At 32.4% G+C, this 16,726-nt stretch overlaps 1 protein-coding gene across 1 annotated transcript in view; it reads right to left on the bottom strand.

Annotated features, from left to right (window-relative positions):
* The window catches only part of PTPRM (protein tyrosine phosphatase receptor type M), a 1,090,562-nt gene that overhangs the window by 113,619 nt on the left and 960,217 nt on the right, over positions 1 to 16,726 (bottom strand). The window contains exon 20 of the mRNA XM_074202077.1: positions 9,247 to 9,323. Within this exon, the coding sequence (XP_074058178.1) occupies positions 9,247 to 9,323 (77 nt within the window). The remainder of the gene's footprint in view (positions 1 to 9,246; positions 9,324 to 16,726) is intronic.

Raw genomic sequence — 16,726 nt, 5'->3', positions numbered from 1 at the left:
TTAAACATGAGTGTACACATATAACCTTTATTAGATTACTTTCTGTCATGGGGAGAGGGATGGGAAGGGAGGGAGGCATAAAAATATGAACTCAAAATGTTACAAAAGTGGATGTTAAAAACTGTCTTTATACATAATTAGAAAAAATAAAATAAAATAGCATATTTTCTATTTCATGATCCCTTTTAACCATGGTTTGGTTATGGACCCTATATTTAGGAACAGTTGTTTCTTTCTACTCAGCTTTTTTTTTAATACTTCTGCCTGTTTTGGGGGGACACATGTCAATTTAGAACTTATTGTAGTCTATGATATGAGTTCCTGATATAAATCTATTTTCCACCAAACTGCTTTTAAATTTTTCTAGCAGTTCCTGTCAAATAGGGAATTCTCCAAATGGTTTATGTTCTTGGATTTACTAAAGCATGGCTACTGAGTTTGATTATTTCTGATACTTATCTATTCTTTTCCATTGACCTACTTTAAACATTTTTTAAACAGAATCAAAAATTTGGATGAATGTAGCTTTAAATAGTGCTTTGATTTGCAACTGTTATTCATTATTCAATCCCACTCCTTTCTTACACCATTTTTCTAGGAATTCTAGGCTTTTAGTTTTTCCAAATGATGCTATTATTTTGTCTAATTATAGTAATTAAGCTATCAGTCACTTGATTGGTATTGGACTAAGTCTGACCCTTAGTAGATAATTTCTTAATTTTTATTATATTGGTATGATTCAACCATAAGGGGTGACCATGAAGGGTGAATGTTCCTCAAATTATTTGACTTCCTTGATTTTTATAAAGACTGTTTTGTATATATAGCTAGGTTGATTCCTAAATATTTAATGATTTCTATCTTTGGTTTGAATGGGAATTTTCTATCATTTTTTCCTATTTTTGCTAATAAAAATATAGAAATTCTAATGTTTGGGGGACTTTTCTGTATACTGCTAATTTTTTGAAGTTGTTCATACTCTCAATTAGTTTTAGTGCAGATACTTTTTGGCATAACAAAATTATATGCCTAAATTTAAATACTAACATTTTTTGAAAAAGAAAGATTTGTTTTCCCAATAAATAGAGAAGTAAAGCAACAATGCCCCCTCTTGCCACTATTATTTGACACACTTACAGAAATTCTAATGATAAAAATGAAAGGAAACAGTAAAAGAAATATTTATGTGCAATGATCTCTTTTTACTATTAAATCTAATTGGAAATGGCTCTTAACCTTATAGCTTAATAACAGTTCATAATAGAGTGAAAATGCCCAAATTTCATTCAATAAGCATATTTTAATTCAATTTTTTTCTGGTTAATTTCAATATTGTCTATTTTTTCTAGAAATTTATTGATTTGATTTTTTTTAGTTTTGTTTCCTTTCCCCTCTCCCTTGCTCTCCTGTCTTCTTTTCTCTTTTTTATTGCTACATTCATCTCACTTCCTCTTTTTTCCTATCTTCCTTAACCCAACTGTTCTTTTTTTTTTTTTTTTTTTTTTTTTAGAGTTTGGATCTTTAATTTCATGGGTATGGAAAACTGTCTGATAGAGGGAACCACCTTCATCAATTGATGGGTAAATCATCATCAGCTGATTTTAGAAAGTTGCTTAGGGCTTGAGAGGATAAATGACTTAAGTTTGCTCGTCTTTCATTCTTGAAAAGTATCAAAATGATGTTAGAAGCAAGTTGCAATGTGTCTGATTGTGATTGATGAAAATAGTAAAATAGTATGAGTAATGTCTTTTGATTCATCCATAATCTGGATTTAAGTGAGGTAGAATTGCTTGAAGGTTTCAGACTCATTCTGTCTTCCAGAGTCATCACAATCCAGTGGCAAGACAGAGTCAAGTCAACTGGTGATGGCTCTAGATGGCTTGGCATCTTTGATATCTAACCAAGCTCTGAAGTACTCCATAGTACCTGCTTCAGCTGCCTTCATGGCCATCAGAACAAATTGTTTTCATCCACCCATTACACCAGGGGAAGTCTTCACATGCTTGGGGTAAACACTTCCCTAACTCATTGAAGAGTTGAAGACCCTCTCAGTTACTCAACCTGGTTTAGCCTATCAGTGGAAATGGTTTCCTGGGAATGGCTGTTAATGGTACAGTTTCTTGTAGTCACTGATGAGAGTTAGGTGACTCAGCTGGAAATCAAAGGTAGAAAGCAACCCTGAAAAGGCCTCAGCAATTCTCACCCCAGAGGTACTAGTCTTCCTTGAATACTCTGTTAGGCAATTAATTAATGAATCAATGCGTATTCTTTAAGCAACTATTATATTACAGGCACTGTGATAGGATAGTGATACAAATATAGTAAATCAAACCATTTCTAGACATTCTTACATGTTCTAGGAAGTTTACATTCTGGGGTTTTTGTATGTGAAGCTATTTAGTAGGAGAGAGAGAACAAAGAAGATATATATATATATATATATATATATAAACATATATATTTATAAATTATACAATAAATATTTGAGTCAGAGGCTAGGACATGAATTCAGGTCATTAACAGCCTTGCTTGTCTAATTGATTGTATTTTTTATTTCTTCTCTAGTGGTTATGGATTCTTCTTATTTTTGATTTTATAGTCTGTTTTTCTTCTTAGAAAAACTAACAGCTAATTTTTCAAATAATTTTATTAGCATTTAAAAACTTTTTACTTCTTTTTAAATTGTTTTTGTTTTGATTCTGTTTATGTCCCATTTAATTTTCAAAGTCACTTGTGTGTTTTGGAGGATTATTAATTGCTTGTTTTTCTAGCTTTTTAATTGCATGCTCAAGTCATTAGTCTTATCTTTTTCTCATTATTAATAAGTGTTCAAGAGACATACATTTTTCTCTAAGGACTATTTTAAATGCATTTCATAAATTTTGGTTCTCTTACTATTATTTTATTTAACTTAATATTTGATTATTTCTATGATTTATTCTCTCATTATTTAGGATTTTTTGCCTTAATTTATATATGAAACTTTTGTTCCTGTTTTCTTTATTGATTAAATTTTTTATTGTGTTATGATCTGATGATAAGGAAATGAATAAGGTTTCTCCTTTTCTGCCTTAACTAGTACAAAAGGCCATGGTACATAATCTCTTTTAAGTCCCATAAGAACATAAGAAAAAATATATTTTCCAAGATTCTTATTAGTGGTCTCCATAGATTTATTAAATCTAATTTTCTTTAATTTCCTCCCTATTTATCTTTTTTTTGTAGATTTGTAATAGTTTTATTGGAAAAACTCATCAAAGTCATCAATAATTTTGAACCAGGTGGCCTAGGCTTTGTTTGCCTTTAAGAACTTAGTTTCTATTCCATTTGTCAAATCTAATGATATTAGTCATATCCTGTATTGATTTTAACAATAATATAATTTCTTGCTTTCTGGATGAATCTATGTATATTACTATATCACACAAGATTATTGCTAGAACTTCTACTTTGTAGATTCTATTTAAAGCATTTTAGATTCCTAGTAGACTTTATTCTAATCACTGAATTTATTAACTATTTATTAATTTATTAATTATTAATTAGATATGTTTCTTGTAGACAGTATATTGTTGGATTCTATTTTCTGATCTTTTTGTAACACACTCACGTTTTAGGAGTGGATTCAAACCATTATGATTCAAGGATACGATTGTTAATTTTATTTTTGCTTTCATTAAGTCCTATCTAGTCAATTCTTTCAAAAGAAGCAGAAAGACTCTTAAATTTTGTCTTGATTATAGTTGAATTTTATTCCTTGACTTTTCTATTCCCAGTTTCCTCTAATTCCTTAACTGTATCTCCTCTATCCTCTCAACATATGCATACACTTCCTTGGATTCTATTTTTGCTGGTATAATTTTTATAAAACTTCCTCCACCTTATTCAGATAAGGTTTCAGATAGGGATTACTTAATCATCCTCATCATCCTATCTATTTAATTGATTTGATCTCTACTTGTGATGCCCAATTTCTTTTTTGTTGTTGTTTTTTGTTTTTTGTGGGGCAATAGGGTTAAGTGACTTGCCCAAGGTCATACATCTAGTATTTGAAGCCAGATATGAACTTAGCTCCTCCTGACTCCAGGGACAGTACTCTATCCTCTGCCCCATCTACCTGCTCCTGTGATGCCTAATTTTTTTTTAGGTTTTTTTTCCTTGCAAGGCAATGGGGTTAAGTGGTTTGCCCAAGGCCCCACACAGCTAGGTTATTATTAAGTGTCTGAGGCTGGATTTGAACTCAGGTACTCCTGACTCCAGGGCTAGTGCTCTAGCCACTGAGCAACCTCTCTGCCCCCCTCCTACCTGTTTTTCTACTTTAAAATTTTTATTTGGTCTAGACCATTCTATTTCCCAGAAAGTCTATTATTTTATTAAATGTCTCTCCCTCTCCCCCCCCGCCCCATCCCATAATAGTATCTTTGACAAGGATCCTCATGGTTGTTGTTTTGTGTTCATTTCAAATTTGATTCATACAGATTCCCAAAAATTCCTTATTTACTTTATTATTCCTTATTACTTTGCAAACCACTCTATAAGTTCTCACAATAGGAATTCAGTAACTGGTATAGTGCTGCTCATTCTGTTGTAATGATGGGGACTAAGCAATAAGGACTCAGATCTTGAAGCATGCACACAGATTTTCCTTCTGGGTTTCAGTCCTTGAATTCTGCCGAGATATTCTATGCCTGCTGTCAATCTAGTGTTGAATTTCAGTAGCCAGTTTGGACCATAATGACTCAGGATGAAAAGTCTTCTAATGGCTTTGGAGGAGCTGATGACAGAGGAGAGGTTGAACCTGAACTAAGTGTGCATATAAAAGGTCTGATTGGTCAGTTGGTTTTCCCCGGAGACTCTCAAGTAGGGATTACTTAAACAACCTTGGAGTTATGTACTATTTAATACACAAACTTTTGGATTAGAAAACTTAGGCAGGGAGAAGTTAAATGTATTTTCCAGGGTTACACAGCTACTGTGTCTTGAGGCTGGATTTGAACTGTGTCTCCAGTCCAGCTCTCTATCCACTGTACCACCTAGTTCCATCATCTTTTCTAGGGCCCAGTATGTCAGAGTCAGTTTAGGGCAGATGAGGTGTTACATTGTCAGATTTACCCCATTCTTTCTTTTAATTTTATTCTTGGTTTTCTTGTGGTTTTTTTCCTGTGAGGATTTCTCCCCCCGCCGCGTCTGTTGTTCTTTTATTTAATTAATTTGTTAGTGTTTAGAATTGACAAAATTTGGAACTGACAAAAATTGACAAATGTAATGGACATTTACTTGTCTATTTTACCAGAAATCTACTTAGTGGGTTTTTATATATCACAATGGAAAAATTCAAATATAATGAATTATATTGGGGAATTTTTGATAGAATATCGATTATCAAAAATTACTTTGTATGCTTGTTTGTGGTTTTTTTTTACATTAAAATCCACCACGTTTTCTTTCATACAGATAGATCAATGTGCTATGTAAACTGCAAAATGAAATTGGGCAAAATTCTAAGTAGTGCTTGCTCCTATAGATCATAGAAACTCATCCCCTTGTTAAAAAAAACTTTAATGTTTACTAAATAAAGTCCAAATTTCTTAACAATCAACATTTCAGGACCTTCATAGAGTGGCTCAAACTGATTTTTTTTTTAGTTTTATATCATATTACTTCTCTATAGGAACTTGAGTTATTATTGTTCTCTCAATGTAACTTGAACTTTACTGGTTTTTGTGGCCTCTCTAACATCATTCTTTCTATCCTGAATACCTTCCTTTCATCTCCTTGAAACCTTACCCATCCTTCCTGGATCTGCTCAAATATTACTTCTTCCATAATGCCTTCTCCTATTACACTAGCTACAAATCATCTCAGGATCTTACTAAAACCCAAAGCACTTAGTTTGTATCACTCATGTAGCATTTATCACAATCACTTGAAATTCTGTTTAACTGTATTGTCTTATCTTAAGAGGAAGAAAGGCTCTGAGGTCAGGGATAATTTTTTTTTAAATAGATGCTCATTACGGATTTATTGAAATGAATGAAGTGTACTTTAAGGGGGTGCAATCTTTGCCAAGTCCAGTAAATATTTTCTAATCTCAAATGCCAAATTTGTTTTGTTGTCTGAATTCTGGGTTATCACAGTACATCTGGATTTGGGTTTAATTTGATATTTGGAGCATGACTTGTTTTCCAAATAATCATTCCTGAAATTCCAGAAACATTTACTAGAAGCACTGTTCTGGAAAAACTAATATGAGAAAAATTTAAAATTTTTTGAGTCATTTACAAGTAATACTTAAATAATGATCTTGATCTATAAAATCACAGAATTTCAGAGATAGCAGGGGACCTGAATAGCTACACAGTGTAACCCAAATACCTAAATAAGAATTCTCAGTACAAAATAACTGACAAGGAAACAAAGGAAATAAAATCCCTTATTTGACGGTGACAATTTTAAGAATAAAGCCTTTATGTGAAAATCTCTAGGAAATTATAAATGATGACAGCCATGCATAGCAACAATATAATACACAATATATACTGTACATAATAATAGCTCATATAACTTTTCAGTCTACAAAGAATTTTCTTTACAACTACTTCTATCCTCATTTTACTAAGGAGGAAATTAAGGCTTCCAGAATCTATGGTAGAGAACTGAATTACTTGCCTGAGGCAAAAAGGGAATAAGTGGAAGGGCTGGAATTCAGGTTTTCTAAATCAAAATCACAAATACCTGCCTTTAGTCCAATAGATACTGTTTATTTTTCATGAATGGTAAGGATGCTAAGGTTTGTTTTTCTGCAAATTCTGGTTGTAAAGGTAATACTGACTGCCCCATGATTTCCAGTTGACTTTTGATTTCATTCATTCTTTTAGCAGAAACATACTGTCTGTTAAAGAATTTATTCTAATGTAAAACATTAAGTTAACATGATGCAGAATGAACAAGGAAGCAGTCTTCAATAATTAAACAGCTTACATATTTAATGAAATGTCTAGCTTGCATTAGAAGTCCTAGTTAACAGCTGCACACTACTTTGAAGGCAACTTTAAAGTGCCACGATGACAAGAGATTGCAAATCACTGTATTAGGAATTACAGAGTTTTGTCACATTAATATGCAAACAGACTTTTTAAAAATGTGGAGTTATGCCAAGTTGTTGACAAAAAATGAAAATAATATTTTCTTGGTCCACATCAGGGAGGACAACATATAGCACTACTGAAAAATTCTCCAAGAAAGTAGACTCATATGGACAAAGCAATGATTATATTTTTGTTGACAAATATTTAGATTTGTAAGACAATGTCAATTTACTTCAATTTGATTCAGCCAAAATTTATAAATGCCTAGAACCTAAGAAGTGGAAATGATGTGAAAGTAAATCTAGTAAAATTGAAATCTGACTAACTTCCTTTTATAACATCTGCAACAAATGGTTCACCCAATCTTGAACACCTTCAAAGAAGGAGAACCTACCTATCCCACTTCTAAGTGGCTCTAATGATTAGAAAGTTTTATTTTACATCAAGTCTACACTTGATTCTCTGCAACTTCCCCTGTAGTCACCCTTCTGCCAAACATAAATCTAATATCTTTCAAATTCTTGAATATAGTTCTTCTGACCCTTTTAAGTGTTTTAAACTCCAGGTTTCAATCCCGTCCATTTAATTTTCTTTTGTATATTATTCACTCCTCTTATCCTCAGGGTTACTATCTTCTGAATATGCTCCCAAAATGGAGTACCAAGGATATCAGAATCTTTGGTAATGCTTTTTTTGAGTTCTTTTTGTTGCTATCATTTTTCCCCACGTGGAACACTTGATGTATTAGATCTGAGATGTGTGTCTCTTTTGTTTATATCAAGTCAAATAAATAGTTTTCTCAGAACCACTGAATAAAGGGTCCCGATTTTCTACTACTCTTCACTTCTTCCTTTGATCCTTTTGGATGACCTATCAATTAATAATACCTATTGATCCAATATTCTTTGGCACTGGAGATTATTACTACTTCTAGACAAACATCCCTTACAACTTTTAGATATAGTCCAGCTAGTTATCTTATCCATTTTACATCTTCAAATGTTATATGGTCCTCTTCTTTATTTTTATCACAGTCTTATACTTTCTTAACTCTAATATAGGTGGAGTTTCCATTTTACCCTTTTTATAACTTTTTTTTTCTTGATTTTTCTCCTTGAAGTACTTTCTCCCTTCTCCCATGGAATCAAGATATACAAGAGAGTAGAAATGAACTCAAAATAATAATCCTAAAGCAGAGGTCAGACCATGTCATATTCTTTTACAAACTGATAATTCTCTATAACTTGTAGGATCCAAATTCTGGTAGATACTGAAAATCGTTCTTGATTTGACACCAACTACTTTCCCAGACTTATTGGACAACCTCAACAAACTCTACAAATTGAAGGCCAAATGAGCATTCTTGTTTTTCTTCATTCTCATATTCTTGCCTTTGTAAGGCCAAATCCTTCTTATTCTGGTATCTCAGCCCCTTAGAATCCTCAAATGCTCCTTCCTAAATGAAGGCTTTTCTTGCTTCCCCTAAGTTTCTAGTGTCTCGATAAAATTATCTTATATTCATTTTGAATGTTTTATTTTAAATTTCTTGTTTTTAATACTTTTATCTTCATTTTATCTTTCATTGTTATTTCTATTTTCCCAGCACCTGATGCAGGGCCTGGCACATAAATAGTATTTAATAAATGCTTGTTGGTGATTTTTAAAGTCTTTTCATTTTCTTCTTTGGAATAAAGACTAACTTGTCTGTTGGGTGTTCCTAGTTGCTTTCAGAAGCCCAAATTTAGCAAATTTTGAGGGTCACAGTAAAATCCTTCTTATTCTGTAAAGTCTCTTAGTCCTTTATTTAATTTGTGTTAGGTTTTTAGGCTATGCCCTATGGCTAATTTCTGCACCAAACAGCCTGTTTATGAGCTGTAAGAGTTAAGATGTGATGATTTGAAAGACCACAAATTTCAATCACAGTTTTTCATTTTATTAGTTGACATCCAAACTTTCTTTCTACTCTCTATGCCATTGAGGAGCAAGGTTGAATTTACTTAAGAGAGATATGTAAATAAAACAAATACAGAAGGCATAATGAACCTATATCCCTGACTTCCGTGTTTCTTGCAGTTTTATACTTAGGTTTACTACCTGGCCTATCTAATATATATCAGACAGAACAGTTATCTTTGCTCATTACTTTTGTCATACATACATCAATATAATTTCCATTAATGTAGTCCGAGTTTGTATCTCCTTCTAGTGTCTGCAGCCTTACTCGAGAATGATCATCTGAAACAAGAATAGAAAAAAAAATCCTATTATGTGTGCTACTAATGTTAACAGCACTTAAACATATTTTAAAGAGAAATAGACATTAAGAACTATGGTCTTTCTAAACTTCTAATTTGTCATTAAAACTAAGGAACATGAATTAAGAATAAAAATAAACCTCATTATTTATTCAGATCATTGTAAAACTTAAATTTCAGATTTTTGAATGTCAATTAACTTTTATAGCCCTGTACTTTTAAAGCCAGGAACCATGACAGACACTTTGATTATAAAGTTAAAGCAAAATAATTCTTAACTTCTTGGGATTCTGAGAAATGAATGTGTGTGTATGTATATATATATATATATATATATACATATATATACACATATGTGTGTGTGTGTGTGTAAAATATATACAAGTAAAATATATATAAAGATAATTAAGGTAACATGGAAGAAGGAGAGTATTGTACTAACAAATAAGAGGGGGTGAGGCATCAGAGAAGAATTCATGAAAAAGGATGTACCTGAGCTGACTCATGAAAGAAGTTAGAAGGAAAAGATGGAAGTGTGAAGATATTAGATTCCAGAGAAGAAAGATTTCTTGGGTGAAGGCATAGAGACAGGAGGTGTAATGACGAGTCCAGAAAACAACCATGAGTTTAACTAGGGTTATATAGCTCCTAACTGTCCAAGCCCAGGTTTGAATTCAAATCTTCTTGCCTCCAGGCCCAGTGGGCTCTATCCACTAAGTCAGTTAGCTTCCTCCTTTGGGCTTCAAGTGACAAAAACCAATGGTTAAAAATAAGAACAGTAATTCACTGCTGATGCAACTATGAAACTAATCCAAACTTTTTTGGAAAGCAATCTGAAATTATGCCCAATGAGTTACTAAAATGCCTAAAGCCTTTGACTCAGCAATATTACTTAGGTCTATTTTCAAAAACAATTAGGGAAAGAGGAAAATAACTTTTATATTCTAAAATATTTAAAGCAACTCTCTTGGGAATGGCAAAAAACCAAGAAATTACAGGTATGCCTATTGAGGAATGGCTGAACAAGTGCTATATGATGGTGATGGAAGAAAACTGTGCTATAAGAAATGATGAGTTTATTGACTGAGAAAAAAAGCATGAATAGACTTCCGTGAAATAATGAAGAATGAAACAGGCAAAGCCAACAGAATGTTGTATACAGTAAGAGTAACATTGTTTTAAAAACATTGTTTTTTCTGATATAAATACCCAAATTAAGTACAAAGGACCTTTGATAGAAGACGTTATCTATTTGTGTCTAATGGTAACCACCTCTACTGCAGGGTGGGAGGAGGGAAGGAAAGAGGGAAAAAATAAAGTTATGTGATAATTTTATTATATATCTAAAAAGTAACAAGTTATATATAATACATTATAATTTCAATTATCTTTTTATCTTACTATGCTATGGAAATACTTGTATTATATCATAAATATAAAATAAAATTAATTTTTAAATATTTTAAATGGTTAAAAGTGACAAATTTAGGTTTGATTTCAGTAAAAAAAAATCTGATAATTAGAGCTGTTTATATGTGAAATGGGCTGTGTTAGGAAGTAGCAGGTTTTTCTCCACTGGAGGTCTTTAAGCAGAAACTGGATCATGACTTTTCAGATAAGTTATAGCAGGGAGTGCTTTTGGGTCTGGATAAGACTATATGTCTCCTGCAACTCTGATTCTTTTACTGATTATATGGCACTGCAAAAGCAATGGTCTTCTTTTTCGAGAAAAAAAAATGTATTCTAAGTTATTTTTTTTTCAGTGTTCTGCTGCTGTGAATTGACCAACACTTTGGCATATGATTTGGGCAAAAATATTATCAACCCATGTGAGATTCTAAAATTGACCTTATGTTCTTGATAGGGTTTCATAGCTTTATAATTTTTAAAGACTATATTTCCAGCAACACTAGAAAAGTGTCAATTCAGATAAATGTTTTTTTCTTCTTGCTCTTCATTTACTAATCTCTAAAAGGAAAGAAGCTAAATGATCTCTAAGGTTCCTTAATGGGTTTGATTCTGTCTTTAACAATTCTCAAAACTAGGAAAAAGGAAAGGACAAAAAGGAAAATTAAGCTCCTTACAAGCTCCAGTTCACAATCAATATTCATGAATTTTTCTTTTTAGTTTCTGTTCTAATGGGTAAATGATTTTAAATTAACCTTGATCACCAAAAAGAAGTGTTTATGACAAGGTTCCCTGGTTTTCATCGTAAGATTGGGAAAAAATCAACAAGCATTTTATTAAGCACCTACTATGTACTGGTACTACCCTTACTCTAGGTATACTGATGCAAAAAATGAAGCAATTCTTAATGTTAAAAATCTTATGTTCTAAGTGCAAATAGTTTCATGTATTAATGTTTTCTACTGATCTGTAATCAAGAAACAATATGTTAGGCACTCAATTAGTTTGAAGCATAACCATAGGTCAGATTATTTATTTTCTAAATGTTCTTCCCAGGGATGCACTCTTTAAATGGGAGAAGAGACTATATATGTTTGTGAATGATAGAAGAGAGTCACAGTTACTCAGAATAATAGGGCAAATAGTAAAAAAAAATGCAGCAATTTCCTTTTCTTAGTTTCCCATTGCTATTGTTCTCATTGGATATTGCTTAGCAAAGACTTATGATTTACATCTAAAAGCTTTTATTTACTCATAGAATAACATCTTAATTGAAGAAGGCAACATGGTATGTAAAGTCAGAATTTCACCTATAGCAATCTCTTTTAAATCCTGTCTCTAGGTCAGTATTATGCCTAAAAGATATTCCCTAGATCATATTGATTCAAGGACCAGAAAGCGCATAGTGAGGATTTTAGTCCATTCATTATGAGAACTTCTGTTTTCTCCTAACTGGTTCCTGCCTCACCTGTACATTTAGTTCCTACCAATGCTTTATTTCACTCCCTTTCCCTGATCATCTTCTCAGTACCTTTAGTAGCTACCTTGATGCTCTGTGCTCACCATCCTTTATCCTGGTAACTTTCCTGACCAAAGTGTCCTTCCCAGGTCACTGTTATCTATTTTCTCTTACTCTATTATAGTATAAACTTAAGGGCAGAAATGTCTCTCCTTTTGTTTGCCGAAGTAATTAGCACTATTCTTGGCAGACAGTGAATGCTAAATTAAAAAAAAATTCAATCATTCAGTTTTTCATATTAATTCCATAATTCATGTATGGAAAGAGGATTGATATCTTTAAAAAATGCCTTTTTTGTATTAAGCAAAGATGATACATGTCTATACACACATAAACACATATTCCTTTCTCAGAGTGGAGACTGAAGCAATTCTGTTTCATTCAGAAAGTCCTTTGAGTTTACTGAATGAAAGGTATTACAGAAGAACAGAATTGAAATTTGATTGAGTATTAGATCTTTATAGCCAGCTTCTCAGAGAGGGAGTGAAGGTTTACCAATCTGTACTTCCTATACCTTCCTTAGGCAGCTTTTTAATGGGCAGGTACCCAAGACTTTCCGATCTTTTCAAAGCAGCCACTGTCTTAAGGATATATTGCAAACCCTTGTCAGAATCTCTACTCTTTCACATTTTTATTTCTTTCAGAACCTCAGGATGAATGTCATTCATTCCTGGTTATTTACTGTACTTGAGTTTCTGAAGTTGTTCCATAATAGCTTCCTTAGGGACTTCAATCTCTGTCAAGACTGAACTCTCATTCCCTATAAACAGGGACTTTGAAATAGGAGATTCCCCATCATCTCCAACTCCAAAATCAGGGTTGTTTTTTTTAAACAACTTTGCTATAATATATTTATTCTTAGTTGGTTTTTTTAAAGAAAACAAATCCATAATACTGTGATATATAAAAAGTTTGAGAGACATAGTTTCTGGGCAAGTAATAATTTTTATTAATTATGCTAGCAAATAATTAATAAATAGGGTCAGTGGAATTCTTGAATGCCGAAGACCACTCATAGATCTACCTCAATACTTATGGAAGAGAGGGTATTCCTGAGGGTGGCAATCAACTCTGATTGGTAAACAATTAATGAAAAGAATTAATATTATAATGAGAGCCCTATTCTAATGAAGGATTGGGGAATGTGACGTTGATCATTTTTATTCCCAGACCATTCCCAGCCTTGGGTAATTTAGACAAAGGATTACCTCCTTCTCCCAGTCCAAGCAGACAATGGACTTCCCCACTTAGGTGAGGTTTGAGCAATATTGAAGGGAAAGCTAATTCAATCTTATTATCAGCAATGTCCTTCAGTTGCTGGCTTGACCTAGCAGAGAATGAGAATAAAGGAAAAATCCTGGATCTTCTCAATAATTTGTTATTTCATAATCATTTCTCTCAACACACATGCATTGCTTTATTCCTTGGACAGACTGAGTCATTAAAAAAGACTTTGATATCAATTTTCTTTTTAATTAAAATATATTCCACTAGATTGTTAAAGTCTTTGAAGGCAGGGACTGCATTTATGTCACAATATGCCCACCATGGTGCCATAGGATTGATTTACTTATAGAATTAGCTAAATGAATGAATAAATGAGTGAGTGAATGAATAAGTTCTTACTCATGTATGACAATGTTTGGAAAACATAGGGTATGTTATTTTAAAATTATTTTATTTATTTTTACATTTATTTTTTTAATTTTGAGTTTTAAATTCTTTCCTTTTCTTCAGTCTCTCCTTCACTCATCAAGAAGGCAAGCAATATGATAAAGCCTCAGTGCCTTGAATATAGTAGATGGTCAATAAAAGTGACTAAATAAATCTTTACTAAATTCATAGTATATAATAAAATCATTCCAGTTGCTTCTGGATTCCAATACCTTACTTTTTGAACAATGGTTGGAATGACTGTCTAGGAATTAACTTCTAAAACATCCAAAGCAACACCTTCCAGTCTAACTTTACAGTTCTGATTTATTCTCTTCAAATGAAATGTCTTTCTTCCTACCTTAACTTTGCCTAATGCATTCTTAGTCATCCAACTGTTATGTTATGCCTTGTTGTATCTCTCTTCTCGAAAGTCAAATATTACTCAGAAAATATTGATTTACACTAGTTTTTTATGCCTATATCTCATCTATCTCTTTTAGAAGTATAATATCCCTGCAGGTAGCCATGTGTCTTACCTTATCTCTCAGTACCTGGTCTTATCCCTAGTGAGCAATTAATGAATGTTCTTTTTAAATCAATAAATCAAAGAAAGCAACCATTTCATCCTTACCTTGGACTCATCTATTCCTTTTCTCCCCTCCTTGAGAAATTATTTTCAGAAATAGAATCATTGTTTATCCTTATTAGCGAGAAAAGAAATGAGAAAATTTTAAATTCTTTTGAGTATACTTATTGGGCAAATGTTTTAATTTTTTTTTGGTGAGGTTATTATGTGTTTATACATAGTGTTACTTATATTTTTAACGGACTTTTTCAAAGTTAATTATCTTCAAAAAAAGTCTTGTTAGAATTTAGTTCCCCTCTGTAGATTGAACAGAGAAAGGTGATAACTTTGGTCTCTAGGCTCATGTTAATCAGAAAGTACTGTCCATAAAAAAATTAAAATGTTAATTTTCTTTCCTCCATTGGATGTAAAGGGAGATGTCTTCTCTAAGTTAGCATTCTGTTTGATTCACATTTTCTCTGGGATCATGAAAAACAATGAAGTTTTGGTTTAGAAAGTTTTTCCTGGAGGTGAAAGCAAGATTTGCCCTGGATAATCAAGCCTTGACTGACTGTTTTTGGCAGGAAAGATGAGTCTGTTCCAAATTTAATTTCTTGACATTGGTAGAATTGGTTGTGGCAGGAATGAACTTAATGTTGATGTAAACTAAGCTAGCAGGTAGGTGATGTGAAGTGCCAGCTGAGAAAGAAAATATAACTGATTTTCCCTGGCATTTAAGGTCAAGGATATATACATATATATCTGTAGTGTTATGGGCTAAAGGACTTTTAAAATGTGTACACTTTTCAAGTTGTAATAGAAAACATTTTCTAAATGCCTCTAGTCCAAGTTCTGGGATACCAGATACAGATGGAATGCTGTGAAGGGCTCAGTCCTGCAACTTTAGGAATAATGGGGAGAAGAAATAAAGAGGTGTCTGAAGAATGGAATTTGGAATTGGATTTTGCATTCTCTTAAACTCTGGTTTCCCTATAATAACGAGCTTTACTGCCTTTAATGTTCTATATGAACATTATTTACCAACTCTCATTATTTTAAAAAAAGATACAGGCTTCCACTAATTCCTTTACATTTCTTGAAAACATGCCTTTTCTCATTTAATTTCTTTATTTTTTTATTTAAAAATGAAATCAATATAGTATATTGGAAAGGCTTATAGATTCAGAGTCTAAATTTGAGTTTGAATATCCCTTCTGCTACTAACTTCTTGTGTGACTCTAGGCAAGTCCCTTTAAAACTCTGTTGGAACTCAGTTTCTTCATCTTTCAAATGGAGAATTTGAGTAAGGTCCTTTCCAGTTATAAAATTAAAATCACATATGAATTTTTCCATATTTTGAAAAATATTTTTTAACGGATCAAGTTTTATCTAAACTATTACTCCCCAGGGCCTATCATGGTGCTTAGCAACATAAGTGCTTATTAATTGTTTGACATTGTTACTATGATAAGACATGGCCCTGATAGTTTAAATAAATTTATGGACCAAAAAGATCATGTAGAAATATAGCTCTACAATGAAGACAACTGGAAGAAATGGGGGAAAGGAACTCTCCATCTTCACTGGTTTTTACCATTCTACCTATATACATATTTAGAAATATATATAGTATTACAAAAAAGTTAATTATAAAATATTTCTTCCTTGACCTTATTATCAATTTTCTTTCTTTCTTTCTTTCTTTCTTTCTTTCTTTCTTTCTTTCTTTCTTTCTTTCTTTCTTTCTTTCTTTCTTTCTTTCTTTCTTTTTTCCTTCCTTCCTTCCTTCCTTCCTTCCTTCCTCCCTCCCTCCCTCCCTCCCTTCCCTCCCTCCCTCCTTCCCTTTCTTTTTTTTTTTAAAGTAGGCAACAGACAATGATGAGGAACAGGCAAACTGAGCTGTTAGTATTCACTAAGTCAGAAAATATGCTGAGAGTGAATGTAAAATTTGCTTCCCCCTTTTGTCTTATGGGTAAAACTTCCCTTCAGGATTATGTTTTTCTCTTTCCAAGTACTTTACTACCTTTCTTGGGGAGCGGGGTACGGTTTGCTTTTCAAAGATAAGAAGAAAATAGGTTGCAGCCAAGGTTCTAAAAAAAGTAAAAGTTATATAATACCTGTAGTTTAATCCATTTATATTTTTGCTGTCCTTACCAATTCATCATTGAAAGAACTGAATTTCAAATTTTATACCAGGTTTATACATTTAAAATTGCTTTCATATTTTGTACAGTTT

The sequence above is a fragment of the Macrotis lagotis genome, chromosome X, assembly GCF_037893015.1.
Source record: "Macrotis lagotis isolate mMagLag1 chromosome X, bilby.v1.9.chrom.fasta, whole genome shotgun sequence".
Taxonomy (NCBI): Eukaryota; Metazoa; Chordata; class Mammalia; order Peramelemorphia; family Peramelidae; genus Macrotis; species Macrotis lagotis.
This window is presented reverse-complemented; position numbering and strand designations above follow the sequence as displayed.